The sequence below is a fragment of the Grampus griseus genome (assembly GCF_964374135.1).
Source record: "Grampus griseus genome assembly, chromosome: X".
NCBI lineage: Eukaryota > Metazoa > Chordata > Mammalia > Artiodactyla > Delphinidae > Grampus > Grampus griseus.
In genome coordinates this window covers 38315573-38332201 of record NC_138999.1, presented here as the reverse complement: position 1 = coordinate 38332201, position 16629 = coordinate 38315573, and the positions used below count along the sequence as shown (strand labels likewise).

At 42.7% G+C, this 16629-nt stretch overlaps 1 protein-coding gene across 1 annotated transcript in view; it reads left to right on the top strand.

Moving 5' to 3' along the window:
• The window catches only part of MAOB (monoamine oxidase B), a 110900-nt gene extending 95342 nt beyond the window's left edge, over window positions 1–15558 (top strand). Inside the window, exons 9-15 of the mRNA XM_082681444.1 lie at window positions 1539–1635; window positions 2668–2721; window positions 4691–4748; window positions 7485–7582; window positions 12806–12917; window positions 13483–13545; window positions 14561–15558. Of these exons, the coding sequence (XP_082537570.1) occupies window positions 1539–1635; window positions 2668–2721; window positions 4691–4748; window positions 7485–7582; window positions 12806–12917; window positions 13483–13545; window positions 14561–14713 (635 nt within the window). The 3' untranslated portion in view covers window positions 14714–15558. The remainder of the gene's footprint in view (window positions 1–1538; window positions 1636–2667; window positions 2722–4690; window positions 4749–7484; window positions 7583–12805; window positions 12918–13482; window positions 13546–14560) is intronic.
• Window positions 15559–16629: the final 1071 nt, after the last annotated feature.

The following is a 16629-nucleotide window of genomic DNA, read 5'->3' as shown; positions in this document are numbered from 1 at the left end:
ATGAACAGGACTCTTCCCTCTGCCCCTTGTTCCTTCACTTCCGCCCAGTGCACATGCATGGTGCAGAGACCAACTTTGTGCTGTGAAGGACGTGTCCAAGGAGCCCCTCCACCCAGAAAGCAGGGCCTCCACCCCAGCCAGCCTGGTGTCCTGCATGATCCCTCTGTCCAGTCCAGCAGAACCCCAAGTGACCCCTGAGCCCTTGCTCTTTTCCCTTATCACATCCTGTCCTCTTTCTTGTCTCCTTATAACAAGGTGATTCCTTAACTATTTCTGTTGTATTCTTAAATCTTCTTAAATTCTTCGACAAACTTTAAACATTTCTCCTTCCCCTATTTCAGTTTTTCTCAATGTTTTTTTAGCCCCAGTACACCTGAGGGGCATGCAAGTACCCCTCAATCCAGTGACTGACTAGGACTATAGATGCAAAGTGGGGAGAGTCGTGGGGGGAGAGAGAGAGAAGCAAGTGCAGGTAAAAAGGCCTACAGGTGTGTCTGCTCCCACACAGGTCGGGACAGTGCATACCCTCCAAGTTATTTCTCTGTTCTTTCTTCCTCATTTTGAAACCCACTCATTGGATTTTCTATACAACATTAGTTCCCAGGTCTTCCACCATAATTTTGTTCGAACAACCTCAATTTGCAAGTAAATGATGAAGCAGGAGGAGTGGTACACTGTAATCGGATCTTATTATAACATTTCAAATTCTGCCCTGACATTTTCACCATTGCTCTGTTGTATTCTTTTGTTGAAATTAATATATTTTGTTCAGGAGGGGAATGAGAGAAGCACTTTTGTGCAGAATGAGCTGAAATTGTTTTCCAAGTTGTTCCGGAGGTCCTGTTTGAAATGAGGGTTTGGGACTCTGTGCATTTTATTTTCTTATTATTTTTTCTATATCCAGCAAAGATATCTTTTTCTTTTTCTTTATTTATTTTTATTGGAGTATAGTTGCTTTACAATGGTGTGTTAGTGTCTGCTGTACAACAAAGTGAATCAGCTATGTGTATACATATATCCCCTCCCTTTTAAGGAGGAGGGTGGAAAAGTGGAGGGACTCTGTGCATTTTAGTCATCTGGGTCCTCTATGCCCTGTCTCTAGATAATCAAGAACTAGTTAGCGTCGAATAAGTGGCTCCTCATAAAAGGTGAATGTTCAGTCCCTTCTACTTTACAGTAATAGACTAGCGTTTCTTTAACACATCTTTGGTTTTATCTGATTTCCTGTGAAAGAGGAAAGAGGGGCACACGTATTAACAGCAAGGAAAACAAGATTTCATTAAATGTTGGCCGGGATTAATTCATAATATCACGTTGCTTCTTTGCAGAGAGGGGCTTACCGTTTGAGTTTTTCACCAAATGTTGGCTCCTTAGCCTTCCTTTTGACATCAGCTTGGTTGGACTTTGTATATTTAGGGTATAATATCTTATTTTCAGCCTTTGGGCTTCTCAGGTTGAAAAACGTGTGCTTCGTCGTAACTGCTAAGGGTAGCTTGATAGGGTGATGAATGCCTTTTTCCATTTTGCTCTTCTCCAAGATTACTGTGGAAGCATGATTATCGAAGGAGAGGAAGCTCCAGTTGCCTACACGTTGGATGATACCAAACCTGATGGCAGCTATGCCGCCATAATAGGGTAAGGCATGCTTATGGTGGTGTGATAATCTTCCACGTTGACAACGTATTCCTATACTGTTAATAAATGTGCCCCAAACTGTGTTCAATAATTTTTTACCCAACGTCACTCTTCTCCAAATTCAGCAGTTGGAAAAATCTTATTGCTTTTTAAAAAATAATGTCTTCAAACAAATTAATATTTAGAAAGGAATTAGAATACCAGTAACATATGAAAATTTGTTAAACTAGTTTTCTGCTTCATGTTTAATACTAGGGGTTGATATATTCTGGTAAGCTATCTTTTGTGAAAACATGATATGAAGATTTGACTTAGGGTGTTTCACTAAGAGGGCTTCTTGTGGAGGCTGTGGAGGCATCTATGGTATTTACATGGGATGCTGAGATTTCCCAGGTCCCACTAGAGAGGGACGAAGACTAGCCCAGTTCTCAGCTTGGCAGGGAAAAGCAGCACAGATGGGGATGTCATGGGCGGTGGTTACCTGGAGAAGCCAAAATTGAGATGGCTTTCAGGATCCGTATGAGTTTATTTCAGAGAGCCAAGGGTCAAAACAGGGAGATCAAAGCTAGCTGGTAAGTTGAAGGCAATCGTAGGGCTAGAAATGGAGGCGGATTCTAAAAGGCTGGGCACTAGGGAGATACCATCTTGAAGATAGAACCAAAGAGGAAGGGCTGGATGAAAATGGAAAGTCTCAGACACATCTAAGGTAGATATTTGAGGCCCAGGGCATATTCCTGTTGAGCACCAGCTATGCAGTGGGAGATGGGTCGGTCATGGTATTATCCCAGGCAAAAATTATGGCCAGTCATCTGTTTTGAGTCCCTTGAATCCCTAAAACTAGAAGGCGCCTTTTAGTGTCAGGAATGTAACCAGGAAATAGTAAAACATGGAACATAAAATTAGATAGTGTATGATTTGTTTCTTCTGGTTCACTTTTAACTTGTACACTAGGCACATGTGTAGCTATAGAAATGAGGCCAGGATGAAAGCAGCCATTGATTTCCCCTCCTTTTTCTTGTTTGTACGTTTTAGATTTATTCTTGCCCACAAAGCCAGAAAACTGACCCGTCTTACCAAAGAGGAAAGGTAGGGGAAAAAAGTACCTCTTCTCTCTTCCCTCCCTCTCTCTCCCTCCCTCACTCCTCCCTTATTTCCTCTGCCCCTCTCTCCCTTCCTGCCCACCTCTGTACTCCATCTCCCTTTCTTTCCTACTTCTTTTCTTCTTTCTACCCACTTTCAACTTTGCTTAACTTTTAAACTTAAAGACTGCTTAATACTATGTGTATTTCCAACACAACATGTCTGTTATGTTCATTATGAGGGTCTTGTATAAAGGCACAATGCTGATAACTGAAGAACCAAGCATTCAAAATAATATTTATTGAGTTTATCGTACATAAGATACCATGCAAGGAGCTATGGAGGATACAAAAATGGATATAGCCCAGGAGCTGAAATTTTACTTGGGGAGGAGATAACCAGGTAGACAAATGACCGCATTGCAGGGCAGTCTGCAGTACATCCTGCATGAAGGATGCATAACTATTACAGATCATAAGTACAGAAGGACTAGTTTCTCTGGAGGTGGCAATTTCTTTCAGCAATTAGTATTCACCACTACCAATTATTTATCCCCACACCACCACTGATAACATATTTACCAACTAAGAGCCCCTGAATTACGTTATAGCACATTCCTATCCCTCACAACCCTGCACCCTCCCCCCGCACCATTAGCATGCTGCTTTATGACTATTGCCATCACTGTGCTTGGCCAGGGCTATGGAAGTCTGACTGACCCACTCACTAAAAAAATGTCCCGGGCTCCCCTGGTGGCGCAGTGGTTGAGAGTCCGCCTGCCGATGCAGGGGACGCGGGTTCGTGCCCCGGTCCGGGAAGATCCCACATGCCGCGGAGTGGCTGGGCCCGTGAGCCACAACCGAAGCCCGCGCGCCACAACTACTGAAGCCCGCGCACCTAGAGCTCGTGCTCCACAACAAGAGAAGCCACCACAATGAGAAGCCTACGCACAGCAACAAAGTGTAGCCCCCGCTCGATGCAACTAGAGAAAGCCCGCGCACAGCAACAAAGACCCAATGCAGCCAAAAGTAAATAAATAATTTAAAAAATACACTTAAAAATAATAAAATAATAATAATACTTTTGAAATCATTGGCCTAACTCTAAATCACCTGTAAGATCCCCTTTAACAATACTATTCTATAAAAATCAGAATGGAAATAAGTCTAATCTCATACCTTAACTAATTATAACTTTTGGCTTACATCCAATTCCCCCATAAGACTAAATTTCTTAAGAGCTACCATTTATTGAGCATTTATTACGTATGTACCAGTTATTGAGCTGGGAACTTCATATGCTCTATATCAGTGGTTCTCAAACATAATCACCTGGAAGGTTTATGAAAACACAGTTGCTGCCACTGCTGTTTCTGAGTTAGAAGGTCAGGGATGAGGTCTGAGAATCTGCATTTCTAACAAGTTCCCGGGTGATGCAGCTGCTGTTGCTGGTCCTGAGACCACATTGTTTTACCATCATTAGTGAAAAAAATCAGGTGAGTTTGTTGATGAAACTAAAGGTCAGAGAGTTTAAGTAACCTGTTCAAGACCTCATAGCATGGAAGAGGCAGAAGCAGAATTCGAAGCTTTTCCTGCTCCACTTTGCCCATTTCCTCTTAGTGGGATGGGGAGAGAAAGGAAGGTGAGCAAGAATCATGTCTCAGTCCTCCCAGAATCTCCAGTGCTTAGGAAATTGACAACAGGTACACAACGTTTTCTTGAATGAATGAACAAATTGCTGTGTGCCCCCAGTGAGGCAGGCAGTGTATCACTTTCTTTTCTTTAAAAACTATTTGTGACCTCACAGATTTAAGATATTGGAACTAGAACAAGGTGCCTTGTTTTGAAAAATTACAATGAAATGTCAAGTGGAAGCAATAGCTCAGAATCTTTTTGAATGATGGGAATCATAGGTACATCTTTGACTTTTTCTTCCTTTCTCATTTTCACTTATTTTTCCCCCTCTCTTCCCATAGGTTGAAGAAACTTTGTGACCTCTACGCAAAAGTTCTGGGCTCACAAGAAGCTTTGCACGTAAGGCTTCCCAACCCTTCCCTAAGGGAGAGAGATCTTGCTTTGTTGTCAGGGGGCTAGCAGGGATGGGCTTGTGCAAGAAGGGCTCTAGAGCTCATGTTTTCCCTGATCTATTCTCGGAGGAGTCTGCACCAGAGTTGGTAAACTTATGAGTTGTCCCAGAGAGTATGGGCCCTGGCTGTGCTAGTGGCAGCTTAGGCACCTTGCAACACTGATGTGTTTTAGGTGGTGCTACCCTTGTCCCTGAGTTCAGAGCTCTTCCTGTAGCAGGGAAGACATGCTGATTGGCTCAAGGTGAGCCCTGTCAGCTGAGTTTCCTAGACATCTTGGCAGGTAGCCTGAGGAAGCTGTGATCTTCAAATTCAAAGTAGTTCCCCTCCCCACTGGGTGGTTAAAGGTGGGATGGGATGGGTAGGGAGGCAGTGCGGTAGGGGCATTTGGTGATAGTCAAAGGGCCCGAAGGGCCCATAACCATTAGCCATAACGACCTCCTTCATCAATATTTAAAACAATGAACCGACATTCTCGTTCCATTCACAACTGCTGGGTTTTTAATGTTTTGACACGGATTACGTCACCTTTTGAAAGCTATTATTAAATCCAGTTATCCGTGCAGCACTTGAAGACAATGGAAAAGGATGTACAAATGAGCAGTTAAAGCACGAGAAAATCTAATAAAGGGGCTAAGAATGTTTAACTTGTTAAGCCTCTTAAATCCAGATCTCTGCAGTGCACGCCTTGACCTAGTTGAACAGCTACATGGCTTCATCTTATTCCTCAGACACTTACTTTGCTCAGCTTTGCAGTGGCTTTCCTCCTCCTAGTCAAGTTGTTGTGGCTTTTGAATTTGTCATTTTTGTTCATCCTTTTAAAGCAAGAGTTACTTGTTATAGGTGAAACACACGCTCTTGAAGGTTTGGGGGATTCCTCCTCAGTAAATGAACAAGAATGATGAATTGACTGGTTTGGAGAGAAACATAATAATAATGAAGAATGTGTTTTGTTTCATTTTTTTGCTTTCACACACCTTTTAACAAGTTTAAATATAAGCATAGCCTCTGGGCGCAAGTGTAATATGAGTGAGGTGGCAAGACCCAAAGTATATACACATTAAAAATTAATCCTACCACAGCTGCTAAAATTGACTGGTCTTTCTGTTTAAATATTCGGTTCAAGATATTTCTCCCTGGTAGATACTCAAGCTTTTTTGAAGTTATGTTCTGAGACACCCTCAGGCTGAGGCAGTGCAGAGCTGAGGATTCTCCGACAACCTGTGAGATGGTTGTTCAGGGAAAACCCCAGTGGGAGGGGAAAGAAGTTGTGCTCAATTTCCCAAAAAGTTGATTATTTTTAATATGGGAAAGTCTCTTTTCCTAAGAAGAATGTGGATGATTAATTGCTGGTGATAAAAATGAGGTGGTCCTGGGAATTCCTGGCTGTCCAGTGGTTAGGACTCCGAGCTCTCACTGCTGAGGGGCTGGGTTCGATCCCTGGTAGGGGAACTAAGATCTCACAAGCCACAAGTCGTGGCCAAAAAAAAAAAAACAAGTTGGTCATGCTGTTGTTTGCTCTTGGCACAGAGATGGGCACTTGCTTTGGTGTCTGTCCTGGGAGCAAGGAAAGGTGAAAGATGAAGTCCAACCTTTCTTCTGATCAGCTGGCTGGAGACAGCCAGAGAAGGGTGCTCATGAGATGGAAGAGGGCCGGGCCTGAGGCATCAGAGCAACTTACACCCCTCAGACAGGGCCTCGTGCTTTGTAAATAGGATTCGTTACAAATGACTATCCGAAGTCCCATGTGTGACTGCAAATTTTTAAAACAAAACATCTTTTCCAAATCTATTTTTATGCTCACATTTTTCTCTTAAGACTTGCCGTGTTGATTTTATCTTTTCAAAATAATACCTGGGCTTCCCTGATGGCGCAGTGGTTGAGAGTCTGCCTGCCGATGCAGGGGACGCAGGTTCGTGCCGCGGTCCGGGAGGATCCCACATGCCACGGAGTGGCTGGGCCCGTGAGCCATGGCCGCTGAGCCTGTGTGTCCGGAGCCTGTACTCTGCAACGGGAGAGGCCACAACAGTGAGAGGCCCGCGTACCACAAAATAATAATAATAATAATAATGATAACACATGTTTAGCTATTGTAGTAAAGAGCTTGAACTTTGCAAAATCTCAGCTAATGTTTTGCCTGTTCATGGCAAAAACATATTTTTCAGACCGATAGCTGCCTGCATCGCCATCAACAGAAGTGCCTACGTCCCATGAAAACATTAATCTGTCTGTTCTAGCTTCTCTCAACGAAGTTGACTTGCATGAAAAAAATGAATCTGGTCATTCTTTTTCCTTAACAGGCATGCTTTTCTACTTTTTTCATCCTCCTTACTCCAGTAAGCATAAATCCCTTTTTAAACTTGTCTTGAAACCATTAGGCACTAAAAACTTCTTAACATGTAAGGCCAGTTTAAACATAGAGCTAGACAATTGCAGCTTATGAACAGTACCTGGGACATGAATGAACCAAGTGAGAAAACTTTCTAAGTCAGAATTTCTTAGAAGTCTATTACCAAGGACATTTACCTGCCCAAAGTCCTATCTCTAAAAACATCGGGATAATAAGGCTCTATTTCAGACAGATACTGGTTGTCCAATAGGAAGCCTACTGGACTGTGTTTGATTTATTCGAGACTAGATTGCTTCCTTTGAGTCTCCTTTGAGTTTTTGTCACTCTGCCTTGCAGCCGGTGCACTATGAAGAGAAGAACTGGTGTGAGGAGCAGTACTCCGGGGGCTGCTACACGACCTACTTCCCCCCAGGGATCCTGACTCAGTACGGAAGGTAGAGTAAAAGTGGGCTCAGTTCTAACTGAAACTCCCTGAATCTGAGTCCATAACTCTAAGAAGGTTCGTGGAGCTCTTCTCCGCTGTTCCTTGTAAATGCTGGAAAAAAAATCCCCAAATCCCCAATTTCCTTTGGATCTCGTGAATCTCACTAATGAAGTCATTATAATTCTGCATCATGGTGGTGCCCTTGACTCTTAATTCCTCTGAAGGAGCAATCCCAATCAATAGAACCAAAGAAGGTGGCAGCATAAGAATAGGAATTTAGATAGAGGGTTCACTTATATTGTCAGAAGAAGTGTCTTTATACTGAGTTTAGGGCTCAGTAGAACTTCCTCAATGGGCACTGTATAAATGCCAACATGGGTACAGCATTATAAAAGCAAATTGTGTTCTAGACTGGGGGTAAAGGGACTTGGGTTCCACCCCCTGATCCTACCAATAACCAACTTTGTCATCCTGGACGGGTCACTTCTCCTCTCTGGACCTCACCTTCCTTAGCAGGTGTATGAGAAAGCGCAAGATGGCATACAGTAGACAAGAATCAGTATGTTAACAGGAGCATAAGTTATTTTTCACATCTTCATTGAGATATAATTCACATACCATACAATTCACCCATTCGAAGTGTATAATTCAATGGCTTTTAGCATTTACAGTGTTGTGCAGCCAGGTGTGACTCATTGGTGTTTAGTTCATTGTATTCGATGACAACAACCAGGTATGAATTAGTAATATAGTAGTAATTATTATGACCATCGAAGTAATACTAAACGAAGTAATCATTTAATGCCAAGAGCTCAATCTAAACAAAATAGGAAATGTAGAGTGATGAGTAAAAGGCTGAGTATGCAACAAAAAAAGGGTATTAGTAAATGTAAATGGCTAATCAATCTGTTTGTGAAAACCAGTCAAAGAAGGATTAAAACCTGCTTGTGGGCTTCCCTGGTGGCGCAGCGGTTGAGAGTCCGCCTGCCGATGCAGGGGGCACGGATTCGTGCCCCGGTCCGGGAGGATCCCACATGCCGCGGAGCGGCTGGGCCCGTGAGCCATGGCCGCTGAGCCTGCGCGTCCGGAGCCTGTGCTCCGCAACGGGAGAGGCCACAACAGTGAGAGGCCCGCGTACCGTAAAAAAAAAAAAAAAACCTGCTTGTGAGAGGATACATAATGGCTTTGGTGAGCACTCTCCTCATCTTCCTGAAGATGGTAAAATATCATCTATGAGATCATTCAGAGGGTGCCACCTGATTAGCTACTGGTCATTAAGTTAATTTTTGGATATGCTGATTGTAGAATATGTCCGTAGTAATTGTTTCATTCAGCACTTATTGGCTAAGTGCCAACTATTGGCCAAACACTCTGCTGAAAACTTCAATATATAGGCAGACCTCGAAGATATTGTGAGTTCGGTTCCAGACTACTGCAATAAAGCGAGTCACACAAAATTATTTTCTTTTTGGTTGCCCAGTGCGTACAAAAGTTATGTTTACATTATACTGTAGTCTATTGAGTGTGCAAGAGCATTATGTCTAAAAAAATTTACATATCTTAATTAAAAAATACTTTGTTGCTAAGAAATGCTAAGCATCATCTGACAATGCCGGCTTGCCACAGACCTTCAATTCGTGAAAAAAAAAAATGCAATATTTGCGAAGCGCAATAAAGCAAAGCACAACGAAACAAAGTTTGCCTGTACCAAGATAAGCCCTCCCTGCTGTAAAGGAGCTGACGGTGTTAGGAGCTAGGGTAGGGATGGGGAGAGGAGAGAATATCAAACATTGACTCAAACATACTATGGTAAGTACTCTAAGAATAGAGGGGCATAAAAATGCTATGGGGGCCCAGGGACGGATGGGCTAGCCTTACCTAGAGAAAGCTGAGAAGGCTTCATAATACACATACCACCTGAGAATTGTAGAAGGCAGAGAAAAGGCTACTGGGGAATGTACTCTAGGCAGACGGAACCATTTGAGCAAACGCTTCCTGCAGGAATCTAACAAGTTCATGGAATGTCTGGGGAAAAGTTACACGGCTGGGCCCTATGGGTGATTTTGAGGATAGGATAGAGAGTAAGAAAGGCAGATAGGATCCTTTGCTTCATAGAACACATTTAGGAATACAAAACTTAACCTCTCAACAGAGAAAGACCATCAGTTTTGTGATGTGATTAGATTTCTGACCACGGAGTGGCTAGTTTCATGCTCAATCCCATAAGGAGTGTCAGGAAAATGCCTTTGGAGTGATGGGGTCAGTGGGGGGCGGGGCGGGGGGGGAAGGACACTCACCTGCACTAGCCTGACCCTGACCACATGAAAGAAGCAAGATAAACCCCATCATATCAGGCATTTGTGGTGACATGGCAGCACCCTCCTTCATCTTTATTCCTTCTCAGGGCCATGTTTCAGGCTTCATGTGACTAGCTTCAATCTGTAGGATGGAAACTGAAGCAGAGCATATCTTAGTGACATACCTCTCAATCCAAGCAAGGACAACTGGCCCGCAGGGGTTCCCTTGACCTTTCGGGTCCATGACATTTGGGATACTGCAAGGAATTTTATCTTCATGGCCTAGAAATTACACAGTAAATGTTCTGCTTCCAAATGGAAGACAGAGGACAGTATTGACAGTACAACTCTAGTAAAAAAATAAACTCACATTTCTTAAGGTTTTTTACTTTAAGAAATGTGTGTTGATTTCTTAGACTGAAATATCGGGTTGGGTTTTTCTGTAAGATGTTATGAAAACCCGAATGAACTTTTTGGCCAACCCAACACTTTAGTGATTAAGTAGTGGTAAAGCACATAAGGACGTATACGTGGAAATATCCTATAATGTCTATTCCCTCACCTGCACGAGAAACGGCAGGGATTTTTCTTCCCCAGTTTTGAGGCTTTCTTTTTCCCCAAAGGAAGAAGATTTCCACGTGACAAGTGGAGGGAAGATATCTTTGCCTGTTTGAAATAAATTCTTGGTTTTTACATTTTTACATTCCAGTAGTCGGCATGATTAATTCTCTAAGCCTTTATTCTCTCTTCTAATATTTAATTCTAGGATTTGGCCAGGGCTCCCAGAGGTTTCCAATTTGGGTTCCGTCTGTTTGAAAACAGTGATTCATGTGGTGAAAGCAGCACTGTTTAATGAACGTGGAAAAAGCAAAATTACCTTCTCTTGCCGAGAACCCTTCCTGAATACGCTTAGGCTCTCCAGCCCATGCTGGCTATGAATAATTCCAGATTATGCTGTGTATTATTATCGGCATTCTAGTATTCTATAGTATCTTCTATTCTCCTCCCCTCTTTTTGCTTGATGGCAACAATAAGGGTAGGTGAAGGAAAACCCACCAATTCAAGCCAACTCATTTGGTTTTCTGTAAAAGACCCAGTGGTATACAGTGTTGACTAAGACAGAGCCTGGATGTTAGCTCTGGACATCCACATCCATTATCTGTAATATAATGGAAACCTGGAATAGGATGAATAATGACATGTTGATGGTGCTTCCCTTATGGTATTTTTGTCAGGGTAACAACAAACTGCCCCTTGTAGAAACTAAGTGCTGTGACACTCTGTCCTTTTGTGTAGCATATGGGCACTCTTCGTTAACTAGTGATGATGATGATACACCAGGAAAAGTATATAACATAAAGACGGAGACTTTGACATCTGGTCGACCTAGTTCAAATCCTAGCTCTGCAATTTTCTAGCAAGTGGGTCTTGGCAAGTCAGCACACATTTCTCTAAGCCTCAGTTTCCTCATGTGTAAAATGGGATAATTGTAGCTATGCCATGGAGTTCTTTAAAAAGATTAAAAAAATAATTCAATAGAGGGAGGATGTAAGTGGTTAAGACTGTGGGCTCTGGAGTCAGATGACCTGGATTCAAATACCGGTTCTGCTACTTACTAGCTATGACCTAGTGTAAATTACTTTGTCTTTGTTGCTGGTTAGATTCTCAGCAAAGCAGACTCTGAAGCAAAGATGAGCATGTAGGATATGTACTAGGGAGAGCCTAGGCATCAACATCTGTGGAAGGCAGAGGAAGGAAGCAGGAGCGGGCAGAGAGAGAAGTTGGGTTTCTCCCAGTGAAGTTCCAGTGAAGACCTCAGCTGATCCTTCAGGGAGCTCTGGGACTAAGATGGCCCTTCAGAAATGTCCCAAGTTGGGGCGAGGGGTCAGGTTTTTATAGCCCTGTGGTGATCAGTCACTGGATGCAATTGCTACTGGAAGGAGGCATGACCTTGAACCAGGCAATTTTCTTTAGTGGAGGCACTTGCCAAAGAGGGCTGACATCAGAAGGCCATCTTCCTGCAGCACTTCCAGCACCTGGGAATAAGTCCTTCATGGTTTTTTTGTTTTTACTATATGATTCCATTTATATAAAATACTAGAAAATGCAAACTAATCTATAGAGACAGAAAGCAGATCGGTGGTCGACTGGGGAGGGGGGCCTGGAATGGGCCAAGAGCAGGGAAGAACAGCAAGGTCCTTCATTTTTGAAGGGGGGTCTAGGCAGGGCACCACAGTGTCCACTACAGCCTCTGTACCTCCATATTCTCACCTGCAAAATGGGGATTATAATCGTACTGACCTCATATGGTTGTGGTAAAGATTACTGCACTTAGAAGAGTGTTTGGCGCCCCCCAAAATGTTAACTGTTATAATTTAATGCAGTAAAACTCTTCACACTGGTAGAGCTAAGTGCTCAAGGAATGGTGGTTTTGGAGCCGTAGTCATACTCACAGAGCTGTTAAATGTTACTAATAGAAAAGGTTTTAAAAATTATTGGATCATGCCCCTTAGGAGATGGGGAAGCCAGAGCTCAGTGAGAGGAAGTGATTTGCCAAGTTCATTGGTGGAATGACCAGGCGGGAAACTGGGGGCACGTGTCCCCTCGCTCAAAGTTGGTGAACCAGCTATCCATGACTGGGCATATACAGTCCCTCACTTTACGTATGTGAAGCAAATACTTATTTTACCTCCATTGATGTCAGTCCCTTTACCTGTAAGCTCTTGGTGCGGGAGTGAACTTTGGCTTTTATTTCTTTTCGTCTGTGACAAAGATCATGTAAGAACTGGAGGAACTCATGAACGTTATTCCAAAATTGCCAATGGACTTCCTGACATTTAGAGTCTGAGGAAACGGACCAGCCTTGGTCTTTGTGGGAAGGCTCTCCTCTGGCTCTCTGAGACTGACCACTTTTATCTCTTTGCTTTGCTTTCAAGGGTTCTACGCCAGCCAGTGGGCAGGATTTACTTCGCAGGCACGGAGACTGCTGCACACTGGAGTGGCTACATGGAGGGGGCTGTGGAGGCCGGGGAGAGAGCAGCCCGAGAGGTAAGGCCTGGGGTCATGGGCTGTGGGGAAGGAAGCAACTCACGGGCCTGACAAACAGGTTAAATATGTCTGAGATCCTGGAAGCCAATTCCCCGTGAACCCCCATCTGAAGGACAGTGAAACACCTTTTTCACAGTAGTCACAGGTGAAATGAATACCTTAACCCAAAAGTAACAATGAGTCCAAGGTAAAAAGAGTCCATGGGGCAAAAGATCACCATGGCTATACTTGAGAGATAACCTAGGTCTAATATTATAGAACCAAACATGTTTACACTAGGATTCAGAATTCATTTATATATTTTCCGACAGTTCCTCTCATCTCATCCCTATTAAGGCGTGTTCACGGCTATTAAAATTGATGGTGAGTCTAATGGTTGGACCTTCTTATGCTGTAGATCGAAGACCTTTTGGATCTTTTCAAAGGTTCAATGGACTACACTGGCTTTTACCCTGGTGTTTTTGATGGATGTCCCAAAAGACATCGTTAGTCCTTTATTTAAAGAGTAGATTAGGAGAAAGATGGTGTCATTTTTGTTATTCACCAAGATGCGCTTTCTTTTCAGATCCTGCATGCCATGGGAAAGATCCCAGAGGATGAAATCTGGCAGCCCGAACCAGAGTCTGTGGTAGGTTATATTTTATATCATGAATTTAAATCTCTTTCCTCTAAAAACAATTACTTATGAATAGAGCACACTTGTATATATTCACAGACCTTCCCCTAAGTGATTCAACCCATGAATGTTTAAAGAGATGCCACGGGTTAGGGCAGAGGTGAGGGATTTAGAAGAACTTTGATAAAATTGCAGCTGCCACATGCCTTACAGATTATTAGGAAAAAATAAATTATTTTTTGGTCGGATGAGACATTACTCGGAGAGTTCTAGACTTATTAAGAACTCAATAAATGTCTGTTGAATAAATCTCTAACCTGGTGATAGGGGGGAGGAAATGAAAGGAAGATATGTCAGTATCCCCTGTCTGGGGACAAAGGAGTGGAATGAAATGGAGCAGATTTAGGTTAAAAATGCATTTTCAATATACCTATCATTTTGTAAAAAAACCCCAGGAAATTTTCCTGACTGGAAGGAAGTATACACATCATAGAGGACAAGGGTCCAAAAGGTCAAAGGTATTCGTCTGTCAAGTGTAAGGTTAAAAACAGTAGCCTGGCCACTCCAAAGTCATTGTCTTAGTGCTTCTGTCAGAGATGGGATTGAGGACTGAGTGGACCACAGGTGTATCCACTCAGCAAATATTTATTGTGCACTTGCTTTGCATCAGCCGCTGGGATAATGATACAGCAGTGCTTTCAGAGCTCAACATGTGGTGGGGAGAACAGATGATAACAAAAAAGCCCACGTGCCATGAAGATGACACGCTGAGAATGTAAAAAGAAGGGGTCATCTTAGTTTGGGGACACTGGAAAGGCTCCCGAAGGAAGTGAGATATAAACTGAGACTTGAAGTTAGTGGTCAGAATTAGTTAAGTAAAGGGCCCAGTGGGGAACGGGGAATGAATGTTCTGAACAAAGGGAATGTGATGTTTCATGGCCTAGAGGTTGGCAAGTGTGAGTCATGTTCGGAGAACTGGAAGAAATACAGACTTTCTGTACTGACACCAAATATTCTCTGAACCCAGGATGTCCCTGCGAAGCCCATTACCACCACCTTCTTGGAGAGACATTTGCCCTCCGTGCCCGGCCTGCTGAGGCTGATTGGATTGACCACCATCTTGTCAGCAACTGCTCTTGGCTACCTGGCCCACAAAAGGGGGCTACTTGTGCGGGTCTAAAGAGAGGGCATCTGTAACCACACCCTCTTCTGCTTCTATTTGGTGTGTGGGTTTGGGGAAGGAGTTGTAACAAAGTTCCATGAAGACACAAAGAATGTAGAGTGAAGTGGAGAGCATGACGATAAGTCAGACTTCGACCACAGGAAAACACAATATCTCTTTCTCCATTTTGATTCCTGTGTATTGTCTAGTACCTAGCTTAGCACTCTGTCTCACCCATTTCCAAGTTCACCGGTCTCAGAATCTTTACAGTAGTTAAACAGGCTTGTTAAAGGTCCTTGCTATCCTACAGTATACATTGCCCAGGCACAAAAAACTAGCTTTTTCCTACCTCTGTGGCTTTGTGCTTGTCCTTCCTCTTACCTGTAAGGTCCACATCTTCCAAGATCTCTGCATTTGTCCTTAGAATCCTGTACTGTTACAGCTGGAAGAACTTAGACACCACCTTGTCCTTACTTGCTGTTTTAGAGTTGAGCAAACTGAAGTCAGGAGCGGTGGGACTTAATTGCCCAAGGCCCACAATAAGCCACTGATATTTTGTTGACTAGAACACAGGTCCATTGCTTTATCCCATTTCCCAGGATGAATTTCCCGATCACCCTCTCTACTCCCTGCCACGGTCGCTGATCGTGTCCCCCTTGTGTGGGTTTACTCTGTACTAAGTTGTTTTGTGCTACTCAGTATATTTCCTTAAGTTTTATTGTCTTCTGCAGTGTGTCTTCAGCTCATTTTAATTTTTTTGAGGGTAGAAGTCTTGTCTTTTCTTCCTCTTGTATCCTCCCTTGTATCTGGATACGAAGGTTAATACACATTTGGGTAATTAAAAATAAAGTTGATTGACCAGATGTCTGTTGCCTTTTCTTTTTGGGTAATGACTTTCAAGGGTTTTGACAAATCAAATCAAGATCCAGTATTAGGTATATAATTGTGGCTTAAAAGCATTGAGTCAAAATTTCCTTGAAGCTCAGATGATGCGTGCATTTGGATTGTGTGATCCATCATGGGTGGTGTCTATGTGAGCAGCTGGTAAATGATTTATAATGATATCATAAGGATGCTAAAAGACAGCTCCTTGCTTTCACCCCCTCTGCCCCCGAAAAAAGGCTGTCAAAATAATTGACATGTTAATAAGTAAGATGCTTTAACTATTAAGACAATTATAATATTTCAGTTGACCTTTCATATTCCTTATCAGTGCAAAGCTTTTTACTAGGTACACTCATTAATTTAAAACCATAGTTCCACAGTCCATTAAATCTTATTTGAACTACTTTTTAAATGAGATCATCATTTCAAAGTATTCATACCTCTCAACTCCCAAGATCAGTTTTTATCAGGATATATATATATTTTTTAACATCTTTATTGGAGTATAATTGCTTTACATTGTTGTGTTAGTTTCTGCTGTATAACAAAGTGAATCAGCTATATGTATACATATATCCCCATATCTCTTCCCTCTTGCGTCTCCCTCTCTCCCACCCTTCTTATCCCACCCCTCTAGGTGGTCACAAAGCACCGAGCTGATCTCCCTGTGCTATGTGGCTGCTTCCCACTAGCTATCTATTTTACATTTGGTAGTGTATATATGTCCGTGCCACTCTCTCACTTCGTCCCAGCTTATCCTTCCCCCTCCCCGTGTCCTCAATTCCATTCTCTATGTCTGCGTCTTTATTCCTGTCCTGCCCCTAGATTCATCAGAACCTTTTTTTTTTTTAGATTCCATATATATGTGTTAGCATACGGTATTTGTTTTTCTCTTTCTGACTTACTTCACTCTGTATGACAGTCTCTAGGTCCATGCACCTCACTACAAATAACTGTTTCGTTTCTTTTTATGGCTGAGTAACATTCCATTGTATATATGTGCCACATCTTTATCAGGACGTATTTTAAATCCATAAATGACCATTCTC